This window comes from Narcine bancroftii, chromosome 1, assembly GCF_036971445.1.
Source record: "Narcine bancroftii isolate sNarBan1 chromosome 1, sNarBan1.hap1, whole genome shotgun sequence".
Taxonomy (NCBI): Eukaryota; Metazoa; Chordata; class Chondrichthyes; order Torpediniformes; family Narcinidae; genus Narcine; species Narcine bancroftii.
In genome coordinates this window covers 293,516,988-293,537,811 of record NC_091469.1, presented here as the reverse complement: position 1 = coordinate 293,537,811, position 20,824 = coordinate 293,516,988, and the positions used below count along the sequence as shown (strand labels likewise).

Below are 20,824 nucleotides of genomic sequence, written 5' to 3'. Positions count from 1 at the left end.
CTGAAGTTTATTGTATGCCTTGCACTAAGCAAGTCTGGCCACCTCTGGTTTCAGTTGTCTCATTTGGATGTAATTGTTAAAGCTGATTTTGATCAAAAGGCTGACTTTGATCAAACTATAAGTGTGACTGAGTTCAACAGCTCCAGAAGCATTAGATAACATAACCAAATTTGACAGTCTATCTTTTGACAAATTTTAATCTTTTAAAATAATTTTCATTCTTATTTTCTGTTGAATTGTGAGTGCTTCCTGAAGATCTCATTAATCTTCAATAGCATACAATAAGTGTCACTGAAGATTGCAAGATTCAATCAGTTTTACATTTAAATAGTGAGCATTTCAAATTATACCAACTGGTAAAAATTAATCTTTCCACTTGAGTTCATTTTAATGGTGCTGTAATAATTTTTAATTGGCTTGGTTTCCTTTTGTATGGTTTATTTAACAGTGGATCTGCTGACCTATGTTGCCTGGAAACTCAGTGGATTTCCAAAGAATCGTGTTATTGGTACTGGTACTAATTTGGACAATGCAAGATTTCGTTATTTACTTGGTACAGAGTTGAACATAAATCCAGAAAATGTTCATGCCTACATCGTGGGTGAACAAGGATGTGGAAGTAGTGAGTAGCTACCTGTTAATTTCATTCAGTACTGATAAAATATTTTTAGAAGTATTTCAAGTGGGGCTATGAAATGCATAAATATTGAATAATTTATTCTAATTGGCCCATCTTAATTCATTTTGAATGATTTGTTTCCATACAAATGTTCCTGAAATGTGCAGCCTAATGTTCAACTCCTCATCAAAAGTATCACATTGCATTCCAGGATAACCCTTTAAAGTTTTGCCATTAGATGTTGAGTTTACCGGTTTATAGATGAGTGGTATGAGTAGAGAAACAATGGGAAATGTCCACACCATCTTGCCCATGTCCCTCTTTTCTCATGTGGTGTGGTAGGTTTTTGGGGACAGGACTTATCTGGACAACTCTCCGTTTGATGCCGATCTTGTACCTATAACAGATTAGAGATGTAACTAGTTCTGGAGTGAAATTTTTAAATAAGAGGTTCAGATGTTGTCTGGCCCCACAGTCTTGGGAATATTGAGATTATGTATCTATATATTCATGTCAAATTGTATGAAAACTACTGAAGGTAATGTTGAGGATCTTGGGAGGACCCTGACATAGATCATCAATGCAGCATCCTGGATGAATGTAATTGTGAATGCTTCAGCCTTCAGCATTTCCTCGTTGGATCCTCCAATTAGCTGGTTAACTGTCCATAATTGGACATGGAAGGGATGTGCAAAAGAAAAAAAAATGGATGTGATGAGTCGTTTGTGAGATCACTTGGCTCATTCTATTGCATGTCCTGTTTTGCATTTCTGCACACATGATGTGAGGTGGGAGCTGTGACAGAAGGAGGGAGCTGATCAGGGTGTAGAATTTGGTGAGTTTGATGAAATATATATGAGACCTATATTTTGCCCACATTCCTTTTCCATGCTGAGGAAAAGGAATGCGGGTAGAATTAACGTCTCTGCACATGTTCAAATTGATTGTCAGAGTACATACATGACATCACATACAACCCTGAGATTCTTGTTCCTGTGATCCAGGCAATATTTATACAATAGAAACTGTTGTTTAGGCATCTGTTGATGGAGTGTTAGCAACTGTTCCTGTACCCTGGTGATGCAAGTCTAGTGGCACCTATACCTCTTTCCTGATGGCAGCAGCGAAAACAGAGCGTGTGCTGGATGCTTAATGATTGCTGTTGCTCTCTGATGGCAGCATTCCATATAGACTTTCTTGATGGTGGGGGGTTTTGCCTGCAACATAGTGGGCTGTGTCCATTACCCTTTTCAAGGCTTTCCAGTCAGATGTATTGGTGCCCCCATATCAGGCTGTGATGCCGTTGGTCAGCACACTTTCCACTACACATAGAAGTTTGCCAAAGTTGCTGATGTCTTAGCAAATCTCCGAAAACTCTTGAGGAAGTAGTGGCGCTGATGTGCTTTCTTCAGATGACGTTGGTGTACTGGGTTCAGGAAAAGCCCTCTGATATAATGATTCATAAAAATTTTAACTTGGTCACCCTCTCACCTCTGATTTCCCCCAACGATCACTGGGTGGTACACCTCTGGTTTTCCTTCCTCAAGTCTACATGAGCTCTTTGGTTTTGGTGACATTGAGTGTGAAGTTGTTGGAACACATTTCACCCAACTTTTCAATCTTCTTCCTGTTTGTTGACTCATCATCCCTTTTAATATAGCCCACTACCATGGTATTGTCAGCAAGTTTGTAAATGGTGTTGTCACAGTGTGAGCCACAGTAGAGCAAATGGCCCTGTGGTTCTCTGGTACTATGGAGAATATAGATTTTGTGTTTGGAGATTGTATTTGTGGTCAGAGTGAGCAAATATGCGTGTGATCACAAATAGAAGAGGCTGGCCTCAGTAGTGATTCTTCGGAGGTTGATAATGGCAGGCCAAGTGATAACAAGTGGTTTTTTGAATAGTCTTCTGTAAATTTCCATCATTACATTTTAACCTGGGCACTTAGAGTAGGAGCAACATACAATCTATTTTCCATACATCGCTAATTGTTTATATTTTGCATGAGCAGCTTTTTCAGCAGGTAATTAACAGAACACCATAGCAACAGGATCAGTTCCTGTGATATTATCCCCAGAGACCAGTGCTTAAGTGAAGAATTAACCTTGTTTTGAATGTTCAGTTCTTGACATAATATGATTCACATTTTTACTGAATCAATATTCCTGATGATTAGTTTTGATTTAATCTTTCTGATTTTATTGCTTAACTGCGTCACTGTACTTAATGCTGCTCTTTATTGTCTTTGATTTAGTTCCTATTTGGGGTGGCACAAATGTGGCTGGCATAAATGTAAAGGATTTGGATGAAAAACTCTCAAGCGAGCATGGACATGAAATTCACAGGAGGGTTATTGAGAGGTAAATGTTGGTGGGTTTTTGTTACTGATGTGGGTATCATTTGTACTTGTGAATATATCAAATATATTTTGGAACACACTTTGAAGTGAGATACAACTGGGATGGTGCGGTTAGCGCAACACTGTTACCTCACCACTGACCAGGACTGGGGTTCGAATCCAGTTCCATCTGTAAAGATTTTGTATGTTCTCCCCATGTCTGGGTGGGTTTCCTCTGGGTGCTCCGGTTCCTTCCCACCGTTCAAGAACATACTGGGGTTGGAGGTCAATTGAGTGTAATCTGGCAGCATGGGCTCAAGGGTTGAAAGAGACTGTTACCATGCTTTATGTCTATTATTTTTAAAAAAATAGTGTCTATATGTCTGAATGGGGTGGATACTTACACTTTCTAACTTTTCATGGTAAACAAGAAGCCTGCTTATGATGGGGACATGAAAGTGCTGGGGAAACTCAGAAGGTTATGCAGCATCCATAGAAAGCAATAGGTAGTTGATGTTTCAGGTCTGAACCCTTGAGGTATGCTTAAAAAAAACAAAGCAGATGCCTGAATAAGAAATTGGAGATGAAGGGAAGGAGTGGCCACAGGCTCTTAAGTGGGAGGGGGAAGAAAAGAAAGGAACTGGCAGGTGATGTGGGGGGGGGTGGGGGTAGAGGACTGAGCAAGATACTCCCAGAAAGGAAGGGAAGGTGCTGCATAGCAAAGAAGGAATGGGGGTTGCCAGAAATTGGAGATTGATATTGTCTCCTTGGAGACTGTCGAGGTGGAATGCAAGATGTTTAAATTTAATTTTTTTTTAAATTTAGTTTTTAAAAATTTAGGCATACAGCAGAGTAAAAGGCCCTTCTGGCCCACGAGTCCCTGCTGTCCAACTACACCAAAATGACCTACCACCCCCCCCATATATTTTGAAGGGTGGGGGAAACCGGAGCACCAGGGAAAGCCCACGGCGACACGGGGAGAATGTACAAACACCTCACAGACAGCACGGGATTCGAACCCAGTCGCCGGTGCTGTAACAGCGTTGTGCTAACCACTGCTGTGTTATTCCTCCAATTTATATGCAGCTTCAGCCTGCCAGTATATGAGGCGATGGACAGACGTGTCAGTGTGGCAGAGGTGTGGAATTGAAATGGTTGGCCACTTCAGGAGCTGCTGTAGGGGGTAGAGTGAGGGTGCTCAACAAAACAGTTTCCCCCATTCTGCATCCAGTCTCCTCAATGTACAGGAGGCTGCAGCAGGAGTTCAGTGGAGACTGGATGCAGATTGGTGGAACCACTTTGTTGAGCACCTTCGCTCTGTCCGCTGCAACAGCAAGGAACAGAAATCCTCAAAGGATCAATTTGTATTTAATTGGTTTTTTTCCACCGTAGTGGCCAAGAGGTTGTCAGGCTGAAAGGATCCATTTCTTGGGCAATTGGTCTAAGTGTGACAAACATTTTGAATGCAATTTTGAAAAATCTCCGATGCATCCATCTGGTGTCCACTAATGCCAAGGTAAGTTTAATAACTTTTTGTATATTCATGTTAAACCATTGTGTATGCAAAACATTTGCCCACTCACTTAATTGTTTTGGAAGAATATGATGGATTTTGGTTGGGTACAGAAAACCCTCGAGTGGAAAATGGGATAGAACATAGGAAGTAGGAACAGGAGTAGGCCAAAAATGGCCCATCGAGGCTGCTCCGCCATTCAATACAATCATCGCTGATCTAATTTATGACCTAACTCCACCTACCTGCCTTCTCCCCATATCCCCTAATTCCTCTATCATGTAAAAATTTACCTAACTGAATTTTAAATATGTTTAATGAAGCAGCCTCAACCACTTCCCTGGTTAGAGAATTCTAAACATTCACTACTCTCTGGGAAAAACTATTTTTCCTCATCTCTGTCCTAAATCTACTCCCCCGAAACTTGAGACTGTGTCCTCTCGTTTTATTTTCCCCGGCCAGCTCAAGTTCTTCAGTTATGTGGAGAATCTGGAGAAGATATTATCTTTAGTGCAGGGATACTAAAGTGTTAATTGAAGTTAAATCTGTTTATTAAAATAAATAAAGATGAACTGTTGAGTGTGCCAAAAAGTATCAGTAACAAGAGGACACGGTCAAGAGAATTGATACAAAACAGAGAAGACACGTGACCAGAAATAGATAAACAAACAAGTAGTTTTGTTAAGGAATGATCTATCTGAAAAGGTGGGAGGAAATGGATTCTCTTGAACTGTGCTCCATGGAGTTTAGAAGGATGAGGGGGGAACCTCATAGAATTATTTTGAATGCTGAAAGGCCTGGACAGAGTAAATGTGGCAAAGTTGTTTCCAATGGTAGGGGAGTCCAGGACAAGGGGGCACAATTTCAAGACTGAAGGGCACCCATTTAAAACAAAGATGCAGAGGAATTTATTTAGCCGGAGTGTGCTGAACCTTTGGAATTTGTTTCTTTCCACGGATGGCTGTGGAGGCCAATTTCTTGTGTGTATTTAAGGCAGATTTTGATGGGTATCTGAATAGTCAAGAGTATTAAAGGTTATGGGGAGAAGGCAGGGGAGTGGGGCTCAGTAGCTCCTGATAGAACGAAGGAGTGGAATAGCCTATTTCTGCTCTTGTAGCTTATGGTCTTCTGAACTCTGATAATCTTGCAGATATTGATCTGAAGATGTATGGTCCTCCCACCAAGCCCAGCAACTGTTTAAACCGTGTTGTAGGGAACAAATTTTGCTTCATTGAGGTTTACATTGCAAGCTTGCAATATCAAACCTTAGTTTAAAATGTTGTCGTAGTGAGAGGCAGCAACAGGTGGGCCAGTGCTATCAACCATCATCAAAACCATCAGTGCATTTGCCTGTTCGGTGAGTTTTCAGCAAGAACTCTCATTCAACTCCAATAATATGAGAAAAGCACTTGGTTTTTGTCCTATAATATTGAACGATTGTGCACATCATTTTAACATTTTCTCAATTCAAATATGAATACTTTTGTCTTTATGTAAACTAAAGATTTCTGTGACATAACATTTGTTCCACTTGTACGTCAGGACCAGCACGATATCAAATCAGACGTGTTCCTAAGTCTCCCCTGCATTCTGGGTTCCCCAGGAGTGTGTGGAATTGTAAGGCAACCGCTTGAGGAGGAAGAGGAAAGAAAACTGAGATGTGGTGTGGAAAAGCTCTTGAAGGCACAGCAAGAAGTTGTACTTTGAACGTAATGTCCAGTACTAGTTCTCCTGACGCAGTTGGAACCTTGTTAAAACATGTATAATTTGAATCATTATATGTGCATACAAGTTGTTTGCTTGTTAAAAGTTTCATGAAAATCAGCAAAATTGCATATTTCTTGTTCAAGTTAAATAAAGCATAAAAACTGATAAACAGAAATCAATATCACAAGTCTGGTAATACTGTATAAGGTGAACTCCTTCACCCCAGGTTACCATCCATGCCATAACAGATGCCCAGAAAAAGCCTGGAGGTTAATTAAAAAAAAAACAGTAAGGGAGCAATGAATGAATAGGGGTAGGGCATACACAGTTAGGGCACTAAGGAATATTGATAAATAGGATGCAATGGGATCCAAGTTTGTTGTTCCTTACAAGTGGCAACATAGACCGATAAGGTTGTTTTGATTTCCCAAAAGCCAACACTGTTTTTGGATTAAATTGCACCTGCCAGTGCTGCATTCACCTGTCTGTCCCTCTGGTCAATGTTGTCCAGTAGCCGTGGAGAACCTTCTGTGTTATGTGCCACTTTTTTTCACAGCACTTTCAATGATCACCTTACCTGAAGGCAGCCACCACTGCCTTTGAAGAGATGAAGAATCTGGTCGCTGACGGAGGCACAGTTTCAGATGGGAAGTGCAATAAAATCCTTTCCAATAAAAGCTGCAGTAGAGTGTTGAGTGTATTTCAACTTCTCTGGGGTGGGGGTGGAGGGAAACCCCTTCCACACATAAGTTTCCTCACTTGTGTGTGATGGTGTAATAATAGATCACTATAAATAAAATTATTCTATTTCATAACAGTCGCACTGATCACAGAGTATATTTTATACATTATAGTTCTCAATGGTTAATAGATGCTATGATCATAACATCTGTTTTCCAGAAAAACTTGATTGACTCAAGTTTGGCAATAATGATTAAATGACCAGAAGTCTTCACAAAATTCCAGATATGATTGGATACTAAACTAGTCAATAATAGATTGAGAAATGCAACACCCATTCTAATCGATCAACTTCTGAAATATTTGTGCTATTACTTTATTGAGACTAACAAATTTCAAAGCTTATCTTGGAAGTTTTACCAATTGCTATTTACCACCTGAGGAGGTTAAATAATTGAATTCACAACAGCATAACTTGTATATGGGAGGAAATACATGAAAGAACTTGATGGAGGTGGAGAAGCTTGTTGTCCAGCTACTTTCTACAGAGTGAATCGCATCTGATCTGATGTTATTGAACATCACATCTGATGTTCAATAACACTAATTTGTTGGCAGAATCTTTCTGGGAGAAAGTGGATATGCAGTATACATCAATGCCACTAGATGGCACCAGAGTGCAGATTTCTCCATATGAACCTGTGTCGTGAAATATGTGGTGTACCAAGAACACTCAGCAAACACCTTCTGCTCACTGATCCAATAACTTGTTTATGTCTCCAGTGGGCATAATTTAATGAGTGATGGAGCAAAGGAGATCTAAAAAAGACTAAAATGAAATTTTAAATTGAACTAGAGTTGAATTGTCAGGTCACCTTTATTTATCGTTCATACTATGCTCGCACAGTAAAGACAAGATAGCGTTTCTCCAGGCCCACGGAGCATATTTTTTATGCATAACAAATATGTTAGAATAGAAATTAAACACATTAATATATTAAGATTTTTACAGTAACAGTCCATAGTACATGATCCCCAAATGTTCTGGGAGTTCAGGAGTCTGATGCTTTGGGAGGAAAAGCTGTTGCCCAATCTGGACGTAAGGGGCTGAGTGGTGCAGTACTTCCTACTGGATGGCAGAAGGTAGAACAGTTTACTTGAGGGATGTTTATTGCCTTTCGCCTGCATTGAGTGTTGTAAATGTCCTTTGTGATAGGAAGAGATCTTTTCTGCTGACTTCACTATCTTTTGCAGGGTCTTGTGGTCCGAGGAGGTACAGCTTCCAAACTGGGTGGTGATGTAGAATGTAGTGAGGATGGTGGGTGGGAAGTAAAAGTGCTGCAGGGCTTCCTTGGCTATAGAGCTTGTGTTAAGGGACCATGTGAGGTTCTCCGCCAAGTGCACTCCAAGGAACTTGACACTCTTGGTCTCAATGATCAGCAAATCATGGTCCCCCAGGCCCACTTGGCAAGGCGTATGAGGTTGACAAGTGGGACAGGAAAAGGAGGACAAGTCAAGGACAAAAGGTCACAACTTCAGGCACGTGCTTGGAACACCATGGCAGAGGAATTTCTTTCAGCCAGAGGGTGGTATATCTGTGGAATTTGTTGCCACAGGTGGCCAGGTTATTGGGTGTATTTAAGGCAGAGATTGATAGGTTGTTCATGAGCCAGGTCATCAAAGGTTTTGGGGAAGGCCGTGAACCTGTATGAAGAAGGCCCCTTGCTCTCTCTGTTCTCCAACACTCTCCAAGGCCCTGCTGTTTACTGCGGAAGCCCTGTCCGGGTTCAACTTACTAAAGCACAGCACCATATAGTTGTTGGAGTTAAATTTCATTTTGCACTCTTTGGCCCAACTCCCCAACTGATCTAGACCCTGATGCAATCCTAAACAAATATATCTGTGGACATGCATATTGTGCTTTGACCTCTCCCTTCAAGCTGTCGCACACTCTTCATGTTCAAAATATTTCACATTGGCATGTGTGTGTTGGCATATTGTTAATTGATCATCATTTTGGGAAGAATAACCAAAATAGGACGTATGCAGTGAAAGGGGGGGGGGGGCATTGAGGAATGCAGAGGAACAGAGGGATCTGGGATTAACGGTTCAGCATTCCTTGAAGGTGGTTTCCCATGTAGATAGGGTGGTGAAGGGTTTTGGTATGCTGGCCTTTATAAATCATAGTATAGAATAGAGGTAATGTTGAGACTGTTTAAGGCATTGGTGAGGCCAAGTTTGGATTATTGTGTGCAGTTCTGGTCTCCAAATTATAGGAAGGATATAAATAAGGTTGAGAGGGTGCAGAGAAGGTTTATGAAAATGTTGCCTGGATTGCAGTATATTGAATACGGAGAAAGATTGAGTAGACTGGGACTTTATTCATTGGCGTGTAGAAGGTTGAGAGGGGATTTGATAGAGGTATTTAAAATTATGAAGGGAATAGATAGTCGATGTGAATAGGCTCTTTCCCCTGAGGTAGGGGAGATTGGAACAAGGGGTCATAAGTTAAGGGTTAGGGGCCAAAACTTTAGGAGTAATATAAGAGGATGCTTCTTCACTCAGAGAGTGAAGGCTGAGTGGAATGATCTACCGGAAGAAGTAGTTGCGGCAGGGTCAATTCTTAAACCTGGAAGGCTAGAATGTAGCTCTGGACTGCTTTATATACAAGGTCACTGGGATGACCTCTGGTGGCCTAGTGGTGTAATTACATATCACAAGGGTAATGGGCTGGGAAGTGGGTGGGTGGAACTAGTGGAGTTTCACGTAAATTGGCGCAGACTAGAAGTGCCGCTATGGCCTGTTTCGGTACTGTAACTTGCCATAATAAAATCTCCTTCCACGGTGGTGATGGCTCTGATATTGCTTCTCGTTTTCAGACTGCTGAATCAACATTCAGATTATCTTCTTGAACAAACTCCAACCACTGAGTGTACTTTGTATCTCTCAAACTAATTATTAGTGACCCTGAGCTGATTGTGGTACAGATTACTATTATCTTTTGAAAGTCACATACTTCACCCTCTCCCTTCCCCCCCCCCCCACCCTATGAAAGTTACATACTTCATTTTCTGTTAGCACTCCAGGAGCTTGATACAATTAACATTTGATTTAATGTTTATAAAAATCCACTAATAAAATTGAAGGAAGGTGTGGTCGATAATTCCAGTATAAAGGAAAGGGTGAGCGTGACTGTGTTTGCAACTGCAATGTGATGGAAGATTGAATCCGAAGAAAAGGTAATGCTATTTTTATGTGTTCATCAGATTTTATCCAGGTGACTAGGTGTACTTCTGGTCACCATGGATACTGCAGGCAACAAAGAGTGTACACCCTTGAAGCAACTTGGCAGGCTCGACCATGATAAAGATATCATGTCAATCGTTGCTTCCCAGTCTTAGGGAATAGAAGTAATGCCCAAAGATTATCAAAAAGATACGAGTTCAACGGTCATATGATTCAAGCTTAAATTGGAAAGTTAGAAAAGAACAAAGTAAATCAACGCCGCCTTCCCTTGGCTTACAGATTTTGTTCCTTGCAGTTTTTTTCATATACAGTAATTGCCCTTATTTCTGATTCCCTTTATTACAGATATTCACTTCATCAATTTGCTGGTCAATTAAGCAACACATTGTAATAAATCTCAAGCTCTCAAGAGCATTATGTGTCTCATATTTTCCTATAAAGATGTTGTTCCTCGATGATTCCAACTTTGTTAAATTTAAACATTGTTACGTGATCGATAGTACTCAGAGAATTCTGAGGAGCGCAAGCACACTTTTATTAACCTACAACTAACGGCCAGGATTTAGAGGTCTTCAGGTGAATCTGGGGTAAGGCGGGAAATCGGTTTATATCGGAACTGACAGGGGCCAAGCCAAGAGGAAGGGTCATACGTCTACACACAGTCAGTGAATTCCAGTTCACTGCAAACATACAGAATGACAACAGGCCCTTTCGTCCATGAGCCCATGCCACCCAATTAACCAACAACCCCATGAGAACACAATGCTGGAGAAACTTAGCCGGTCAAACAGTGTAGTTTCTATAGCAAAGACCAATGTTTCCAGCTTGAGCCCTCCATCAAAGTATGAGCAAAATGTATGCAGGTGCCCGAACTTCTTTATCTTTGCTCTAGAAAGTACATTGTTTGACCGGCTGAGTTTCTCCAGCGTTGTGTTTTTACTTCCACTGTGGTGTCTGCATATGTTAATGTTTTACTCTTCTTTATCGACCTATAACTCCGGTACATTTTTTTTTGAATAGTGGGAGGAAACTGGAGCAGCCAGAGGGGACCCACACAGACACAGGGAGAATGTTCAAGCTCCTTACAGGGCGTGCCGGATTTCAACCCAATTGCTGGTGGTTTAACAGAGCTACACTAACCACTACTCTAACTGTGCCGCCCTAAGGTTTATGTGTAATACTTGCAACACTATCCAAAAAAGGAATTCCAAATCACTACATCCTAATACAAAAATTCAAGAAGCCACATTTGCTTGACCTTTCCCTTTTTATGCCTTGGCAATGTTCACAACCCTCAGTAAAATATTGAGTTTTTAAAGATCTCCTGGATCATGTTTGCTCCTGTCATTAAATAAAAACATTCTATCTGTTTGATCTTTCACTGTGTGCAAACACTAAAAGTTGGCTGAAGGGTCGGTGCACCCACATTGTGGCTAGCTCTGCATTTCGCAACTTCGATATTCTTTTGTCTCTCTCAAATAGATCAGATAAACCTTGTTTCAAGCTTTTCCCCATGGTCACCCAGTATGTACCCTTTTCCATTTCTGTTCTGAAGGTCTCAGACCCAAAACACGAACTCTGCCTCTCTTCCCACAGATGCACCTGACTAACTGAGTATTTCCAGCATTTTGTTTATTTTAGATCTCCTCAGTTTTTTTGAAATGTTTCATTATGTAAATACATATTTTTAATTTGCCTTCAAGGGAAAAAAAACTGTTTTAAATTGGTTAAATATCAACAGGTCAAAGAAAAGATCCATCAATCTATCTGAGGGACCGTATCCAAAAATTATAATCTGTCTGACAAGATGCAATTTTTCCCAATCAGTTAATGACGAATGTCAATTTCATTTCATAAACTGGGAAAACAATTCTCATTAAGAGTGAGAATTTATTGATACAAATTGATGAGAAATTAAACTTTTACAATGAACAACCTGGAGGTTTTTAGCGTCTTTCATCTTTTTTTAGGAATGCTGCAATGATTTATATTTTTGATGCCTCATATAAACCTTCTTTGGAAGCTCGATATTTGGGCAAATGAATAAAGATGTATGGCCGTTGATAAATTGTCTGCAGTCAATCACAAAAGTTCAAAATAAATGCTTCAAAATAAGTCAAAATTATTCATTGAATGCTGCCATACCTAATTCTAACATATTTGAGTACATAATGTTGCAGTTTATCGAATGCCATTACTCACACAGGCTGTGGGCTGCTGGAGTCTGGCTCATGGGAACCGGGTATTGGAGCCGGGATTCGAGAGAGTGCTGAGGGCAAGGGCTCCTGAAGGCTCTCAGGCACTGAGGGCTTCCTGAGGTTTGGACCTGGAGCTCAGGTTGCAGAATGGATTCCAGAATGGCTGCAGGAGCACTGGAGGCGAATCCATGGACACTCGGTGTCTCCGAAGGGATTCTTTTAATCTTATTGTTAGCGGCAGTGGGAAATGCTCATGGTGACTCTTTGTTTACCTTATGGCAGACAAAGGTTGAAATATAATCCTATATATAACATTTTTAAGGTATCATGTGACAGTAAAAGGAAGCTTGAACCTTCACAGTTTTTAAAGTCCTATTCAAAATTAAGGTATTTAACACTTTCAATCAATAGGGAAGAAGTTATTTTAGATGAATGGAGCAGCTCTCTAACTGCTACAACAGTGAAGCTCTTGTACCTTAAGACAATATAAGCTCAAAATAGCACACTTCTCATTAAAGAGGCACACTTCAATTTTGTAAATGTGAACACACATCTGGGGCAAAAGAAAATGAATGACCTGATCTGCTTTAATTCTTCTTGCCAAAAATGATCTGCATTTGATTTTTCTTTCTCAGTACGCAAGGTATTTTTCTTTCATATTTATATTAGATGAGAACTTAAGATACGCTCCTCTGCAATAGTGAAAACGTCCACTGGAAACATTACTTTCTACTGGTAAACTTACTTTGCCTACAGAAAAATAAGTCTCTGAAAATCACAGTGATGAAATAAGCAGACCTAAAATAGTCCAGGTAAAAGACGGTAAGCCACTGTATCTGTATAGCGTTTCCAGTGATTGCCATATTTACTCGAGCACCGGTGCTCATCCCGAATACAGCGATGGATCAGCAAGATGGACATGTAAATTATGTAGAAGTATGGCAGGAGGTGTCCAGATCCACCTGCCAGGCAGTAGGAAAGGGAGCCCATAAGATCGCCGGTGTAGTTAAAGTGGCGTGCCAACCCCCAGAACCCGGAGATCAAGAGCTTGCTGTGGTGCTTCTTGCCATCTATGGACAGGTAGGTGCATTCGATGTACTCGGGCCTCTTGCCCCATATCTTGCAGTTTCCATCCGTGCGCCGGAAGAGATCCTTCTGATGATTGGTCATTCTGAAGATGTAGTAGCCAATCAACCCCAAGAGAAGAACAGCAACTGCCCATCCTGTTGACACCTGTACTGGGTTGTAGACCAGGTACAGTCCCTGTGATGAAGAGATGAACATTAGCTTTCAGCTTATTAAAAGGAACATTGTGGATATCTGGCCAGTTGGGATCTTTCCCCCCTCCCCCCACCCACCCAAGACATATGACATTATTTCTCTGTTGAACTGTATTTTTGTTTGATCTGGTTTTTGGTGGAATATACACGATTTTGAAAACATGCCTTCAGGTTCAAGGACCTGTGTCAGTAGACCCTTGAACTGACCTCCCAAGAGGAAAAAGATAGCGCCTTTCAATGTTTAACTCTACTTATTTCCACTTTTGTTTTTAATTCTTGGAGTACCTAGCGTACTATGCATAGGACAATTTGACTGGCTAACATGCATAGCAAAGTTTTCCACATTACGTCAGTCCATCAAACAAAATGATCCAATACTTTTGCCAATTTCCCCAAGGGAATGAATCTGAGAGGGCAGTCATCCAAAACTGTTACCTGCAGAGTGTAAAGGTAGGGCAGCCAAACGCAATCACCCCAACCCAGGTACCAGCCAAAGTGTTCATGGCAAATATCGATCGTCTTTAGATACCAGGTCTCATTCCAGAAGAAATCCAGCACATAAATTGCCTAAAGAAAGGTGCAATCAAATGATATCGAAGTGAATGCATCTTCCAAATACACTGAAATATTTCTTAAAGAAAAAAACTTTCCTGTACCTGCAACACATTTACCAGAATCATCGAGTTGGTCACTTGACCGTACAAGTCCTGCTGTTTGGCAGCAAAGGATAGGTTGATCAGAGTCCATGCCACAATACCAGGACGGCCATTGAAGAACAGCTTGAAGTCGAACCACTTCCCTATGCGTGGATTAAATTCGATTCCCATCATGTAGTCATAGAAGAAGTTGCCAGTGAACTTACTAAAGGAAAAGATTTTAACAAACTTCATTTATAATTGAGATGTAACAGATACTGCAAGGTTACGCAGTTAACATTTTATAGTAATGTTTATTCTGTACAATTAATTCATAAAAAAAAGGTGTGTATCATGTGATTAATTGAATTTAAATTCCCCGGTTGACGTGGTGCAACTTGGACAATACGCAAAAGTGATTGAAAAACTCAGCGGGTCACACAGCGTCCACAGGAAGCAAAGGGTAACCAATGTTCCAGGCCTCATAAAGGTATGAGCAAAAGGCAGACAGGCACCTGAAGAAAAAGGTGGAAGGAGGAGAGGAGAGGAGGGAAGAAGTGGCATGGGGAGGTGGAGATGGGTGGGAGGGCAGAGGAGAAAAGTGATGGGGGGGTGGTTGCTCTCTGGATGGAGAAAGAAGGGATGACACTGGGGAGCTGGAGGAAAGGACTCAGAGGGATAGGGATAGTGAGTGGGGAGGGGCCTAACGGAAACAGGAGAAGTTGATGTTAATGCCATCTGGTTGGAGTGTCCAGATGGAATATTAGGTGTTGTTCCTCCAATTTGCAGGTAGCCTCGGTTTGGCAGTGGATGAGGCCACGGACAAACAAGGCAGTATGGGAATGGAGTGTGAATGGGAAGGAATTGAAATGGGTGGCCACTGAGAGGTCCCTGTTAATGCTCAGCGAAACCATCTTCCAGTCTGCAACCGGGCACCGGTCTCTCCGATATTTAGAAGGCCACAATGGGGGCAGCGGATGCAGTAGATGAGCCCTGCTGATTCACAAGTGGTTTAAATTGAAAGGACTGTTTGGGGCTCTGAATGGGAGAAGGTGTGGGTGCAAGTGCAGCATTTCCTGTGATCACAAGGGTAAATATCGAGGGGCCGATTAGCAGGAAGGATGAGCGGATGAAGGCGTCCTGGAGGGAGTGTTCCTGTGGAAAGCGGAGAGGGGAGGAGAGGGGAAGGTTTGTCTAGTGATGGGATCACGTTGTTGAGGATAGTAGAGGATAATTTGTTAGATGGGGAGGCTGGTAGGGTGAAAGGTGAGGACAACTAGGATTTGAGTTTCCAGAAGACTTGACCAATATAATGTGGATGATATGAGGGCTCAAATTCATTCTCTTCAAAGTATATGAAGGGTGATAACAGCTGCTTTGAAAGGACAGGAGATGAGTACCATGATTTATGAATGGGCCTTTAAACACATTGCAGATTAATTTCTTACCAATCCTTTGCATTGGTGGGGAACAGATAGGCCTTTATCATTGCAAATGTTGCCACAACATAGCCCAAGATGTTGGCACACCACAGCAGAGGAATCCAATGATCAAAAATGATGGTGGGAGAGAACCAATTGAAATAATTGGCATTAGCCAACCAGAGAACATGGGTGATGATCCATGCCTGTAGTCCATTGATCTCATATTTATTGATCAGTCCTGTGGAGTAAAGACACGTTTTTATAGCATTCACGTTCTTCTAAAGTCAGTACAATAATCACCCTCACTCCCTTCACAAAAGATCCTTAACCAATATGCTGCGTGCATAATGAAGCAAAACATTTCAACACCCATTAGTCAGCAGAATTTGACACTGAAGCACAAGAGTATTTAATAGGCAGTTGATTACACACTTGGCCAATGAGGAATATTGAATAAGGAAAGAGCTGCAGGGGTTGAGAAGTTCAGGAGGGATGCTCTGAGCAAAGTGGTCAAGCCTAATTACTGCACTTCAAGATACTTCATTGCTTGTTAAGATCTTTGGGACGTCATTAAAGGAATAATGCAAAGCTATTAAATTTAAAACATTTTTACAACTTGAAATATCAATGCACTCTTCTTGCAATCAAAGACCAATGGTGTGAATGTATCTTAAGAATTCACCTTTAGTGTTTGCTTTAGAAAATAAACAATCTCTTGGACATCCAAATGAATTATATGCGTCAACAAAATTGGACACTGGAGTGAGAGTGCGTGTTTAATACAGTCAGGTTGCAGATTTTGACTTGGAAAAAATCCTTCAGAATAACTGCTGAGCAAGTTGTCTTCTTTTTTACTTCATCACTTCTACTGGAATTGTTGCTCTATCTAATTAAAGGACAATGGCTTGGATTTTCACACTCACCTACATCTCCTTGGCCAAAATGAAGAGGTTGATCTTACCTGCAGGAGTGCGTGCACCATCTTGTACACCACCAACGTAGCCAGGAAGGAACTTGTGACAAATGTCAGGCACACACCGGTACAAGAACACCTGCAATTCATGCACAGAATACAAAGCCTTAGTAAAGGCCAATAAGCCATTTTAAACATGGGCCATTTAACAAGGCTCACTTGGTTTCTTCAGGAATCAGTCAATGCTGGAAAAAAGGGGAGGGGAGGCTTTCATGAGGTGCAGCTACTCAAACTAATCATTGGAATCATCAGAATGGATCACCCACAGTTTAAGCAGATTCGTTTTCTCTCGACTCAAGGAGAGAACAACTCAGGCAAAAGTCCAAAATTTAAAATAAATGTTTGAAACAGACAGCAAGACAAATGTAACATTTCAAAATTGGAGAATAAATTGCAGAGAAAAGGAGGGGAGAAGAATTGCAAAGGTCTGTGATGGGTTAGTTTCTCTTGATTTCGTATGGGCTGAGATAAATGGTCAAACTAGAAAATGCAGGTGGTGTGAAAATATTTACTCCAGAAAAGCATGTAGGAGCAGATCGCTAAAGTGAACAGAGAGATTAAGGACGAAAAGTGACTGGCCTTTATTTGTGTGGCCACAAGAATGCAATGAGCAGTAAAGTTAGCTGTAAATTCCATATAAAAACCCAGCTGGAGCACAGTGGAGTACTCCATGCTGTTCGAATCTCCATGACATAGGAAGGATTTGATAAGGTACGGTAATGAAGCAAGAAAATCTGCAAACACCGGGGTCGAGTGCAATGTACAAATGAGCTGGAGAAACTCAGCAGATCACGTACCATCCATAGGAAATCCATAGGTGATTTGTTTGGGCCCTTTGTCAGGAATAAGAAAAAAGGTGATGGGGTAGGGAGAAAGGAAGGGGCGAGCACAAGCTAATGGGGAAGAGGTGGATACGGGCGGGAGGGGAGAAGAGAACACAGCTGGGAAGTGAAAGGGGGAGAGGGTAGCTCTCTGAAAGGAGAGGGAAGGAAGTGGGAAGCTGGAAGAAAGGAGGCAGAGGGATAGGGAAAGAGGGAGATGGGGGAAGGGGGTGAAGGGTAATTTTATGAAAAACACAGCAGGCCATGCAGCAGCAATAGGAAGGAAAGGGTGTCTGATAATCGGGCCTGGGCTGTACTGTAACAAGTTCATCAGCCAAACATAATGAGAGGACGAGGTGGCAGCTTCAATTGCGTCATGTGTGCACAAGAATGTGAAAGTTTGCCACTGTCTGCCTTTCAAAGGCAAAGAGACACCAAGTTCCAGCACCATTTTTAGAACAAAAGACATCCCCTTCAGTTGTCCATCTTATCACCTCCTCTCTGGCACAAACCCCCACCCCGTAATCATTGTCACCTCTACGTCTGTTATTCAGTGGTGACACACAAGTGTGCTGGCAAAACCCAGCAGGTCACGCAGCATCCAGAGGAAGTAAAGTTTGGGCCCCGAAACGTTGGTTAACCCTATCCTTCTTGTGGAGGCTGTGTGGCCTGGTGAGTTTCTCCAGCATGTTTGCGTGTTGTACACAACACCAGCGTCTGCAGAACTTCTTGTTTCACTTTATCTGGTTGTGAGCTCAGGCTCGAGGCCCCATGCCTGGGTTACACCTCCTCGCCTCCTGCTGCCTATTCCCGAATCATTCCAGTCCCCAGAAGCTAGTCAACTGGGACCAGCACCCACTCATGAAGCCTTCAGCTGCCGAGCCCCAGCTGGAACCACCTTCTGACCAATAGCCATCCCCTCCTCCTCCTCCAATAGCCATCCCCTCCTCCTCCTCCAATAGCCATCCCCTCCTCCTCCTCCAATAGCCATCCCCTCCTCCTCCTCCAATAGCCATCCCCTCCTCCTCCTCCAATAGCCATCCCCTCCTCCTCCTCCAATAGCCATCCCCTCCTCCTCCTCCAATAGCCATCCCCTCCTCCTCCTCCAATAGCCATCCCCTCCTCCTCCTCCTCCAATAGCCATCCCCTCCTCCTCCTCCTCCAATAGCCATCCCCTCCTCCTCCTCCTCCAATAGCCATCCCCTCCTCCTCCTCCAATAGCCATCCCCTCCTCCTCCTCCAATAGCCATCCCCTCCTCCTCCTCCAATAGCCATCCCCTCCTCCTCCTCCAATAGCCATCCCCTCCTCCTCCTCCAATAGCCATCCCCTCCTCCTCCTCCAATAGCCATCCCCTCCTCCTCCTCCAATAGCCATCCCCTCCTCCTCCTCCAATAGCCATCCCCTCCTCCTCCTCCAATAGCCATCCCCTCCTCCTCCTCCAATAGCCATCCCCTCCTCCTCCTCCAATAGCCATCCCCTCCTCCTCCTCCAATAGCCATCCCCTCCTCCTCCTCCAATAGCCATCCCCTCCTCCTCCTCCAATAGCCATCCCCTCCTCCTCCTCCAATAGCCATCCCCTCCTCCTCCTCCTCCAATAGCCATCCCCTCCTCATCCTATATTGATCTCCTCCTCCAATACCCATCCCTTCCTTATCCTATATCCATCCCCTCCTCCTCCTCCAAACCCATCCATCCTCCTCCAATAGCCATCCCCTCCTCATCCTATAGCCATCCCCTCCTTCTCCAGTACCCATCCCCTCATCCTCCTATATCCATCCCTCCTCCTCCAATACTCATCGTCTTTAGCCCAATCCCTATCCCCATCCATTCCCCTCCTCATCCAATACCCATCGTCTTTAGTCCAATCCCTATCCATTCCCCTCCTCATTCAATACCCATCATCTCGCTTTCCCTCCTCATCTTATTACCCTGTCTTTGTTTCCTTTCCCCCTTGTTCCATTTGATATCATGTCTCCCTATTGAAGTCCATTTCTATCCAGGAGTTCCTCCAGCTTCTCATTGTTGCAGGATATATTCCAGTCTTTTCATTTCTCAAATCTGTGGTTTATTCCTTTAAAGTTGCATTCTGTGATTTCCCTCTAATTAAACACTCTGTAAGCCTAGTTAAGCAACAAAGAGTTGTCTCATTCCTCACCCACATATCTTTTGCTCTTAAATGGATGACTACACTTGTCTTGACATCAAAATGACATGGGCTAATAGATTGTAGGTTCAGGTTTCACTCTTGAGATACGTGCACAGAAGTCAGGCTGATGGTTCCAGTGTTGTCTTGTGTAAACAAGTGCTTTCCTTCTCGAATGGATCACAAATGATCTGAAAGAAGTGCAAGCATTAGCCTCCTTATTCATTAAGTCAACTGCACTATGGAAAACATGACCTCAGTGACTCTCTTTTGCTTCTCTTTCTCTTCTACTGTAAGGGGCGCCTGGTGACACTAATGGCGACTCATGGTTTGCCTTGCAGCAGGCAGAAGGCATTTCTGTGTAATATTACATGTTCTGTACTATTACATGACAATGAAGGAGTCTTGAATCGTTTCTGTTCATTGTTATCACTGTGCAGCTCGTGGGATCTTACTGTGCATTCTGGAACCATTTCTTTGCCTTCCCGACAGAGCATGAATGATGACATATCAATAAAAGCCTTCCTTTTCCTTTTTGTTAAAGAAAATATTTCATCAATGCAAAAAGAATTTATTTTCAAACAATGGGGGATGGGGGAGATTCAGAAAGCACTGTTCTGATTTGAATCACAACATTGAGGATTTAAAAGGCATTGGAATATTGTGAGCAGTTTATAGGCTCCTTATCTCAGGAAGGGTGTATTGGCATTGGAGAGGGTCCTGAGGAGGTTCATTAGAATGATCTCTGGAGCGAGGAGTTAACATACAAGGAGTGTTTTAAGCCTATGGGACTGTAAACACCGGAGTTAAGAAGAATGGAGGGGAAATCTCAATGAAATCAATTGAATACTGAAATGACTGGATAGATAGGACATGGAGAGGATGTTTTTTGAGGTGGGGGAGTCTGGGCTGAGAGGGCACAGCCTTGAAATACAAAAAATGTGCCTTTAGAACAGAGATGAGGAGGAATTTCTTTACCCAGAGGGTGGTGAATCTATGGAATTTGTGGCCTTGGATGGCTGTGGAGGCTACGTCATTGGGTTTACTTAACATAGAGGTGAATAGGTTCTTGATTGGGAAGGGAATCAATGGTCACAGGGAAATGGCAGGAGAATGGGGTTGAAGAGTACATTGGCCATGACGGAATGGCAATGCAGCCATGATAGGGCGAATGGTCTAATTCCGCTCCTGTGTCTTATGTTGTCGGAGGAACGATGAACGCAACCTGGACCAACATACTCAGA

The 20,824-nt window shown here is 42.4% G+C and overlaps 2 protein-coding genes across 9 annotated transcripts in view; one reads left to right on the top strand and one right to left on the bottom strand.

Annotated features, from left to right (window-relative positions):
• LOC138746492 (L-lactate dehydrogenase A chain-like) overlaps positions 1-6,353 on the top strand; it is a 28,984-nt gene extending 22,631 nt beyond the window's left edge. For all 5 annotated transcript variants that reach the window (XM_069904733.1, XM_069904724.1, XM_069904714.1 and 2 more), the window contains 4 exons: positions 449-622; positions 2,875-2,980; positions 4,351-4,474; positions 6,014-6,353. In XM_069904733.1, the coding sequence (XP_069760834.1) occupies positions 449-622; positions 2,875-2,980; positions 4,351-4,474; positions 6,014-6,178 (569 nt within the window). In that variant the 3' untranslated portion in view covers positions 6,179-6,353. The remainder of the gene's footprint in view (positions 1-448; positions 623-2,874; positions 2,981-4,350; positions 4,475-6,013) is intronic.
• A 3,959-nt stretch (positions 6,354-10,312) lies between these two features.
• Positions 10,313-20,824, bottom strand: part of dhcr7 (7-dehydrocholesterol reductase) — a 38,357-nt gene continuing 27,845 nt past the window's right edge. For all 4 annotated transcript variants that reach the window (XM_069904649.1, XM_069904661.1, XM_069904641.1 and 1 more), the window contains exons 4-8: positions 16,604-16,694; positions 15,667-15,880; positions 14,240-14,444; positions 14,019-14,150; positions 10,313-13,566 (exon numbers count right to left, since the gene is read on the bottom strand). In XM_069904649.1, coding sequence (XP_069760750.1) covers positions 13,102-13,566; positions 14,019-14,150; positions 14,240-14,444; positions 15,667-15,880; positions 16,604-16,694 — 1,107 coding nt within the window. In that variant the 3' untranslated portion in view covers positions 10,313-13,101. The remainder of the gene's footprint in view (positions 13,567-14,018; positions 14,151-14,239; positions 14,445-15,666; positions 15,881-16,603; positions 16,695-20,824) is intronic.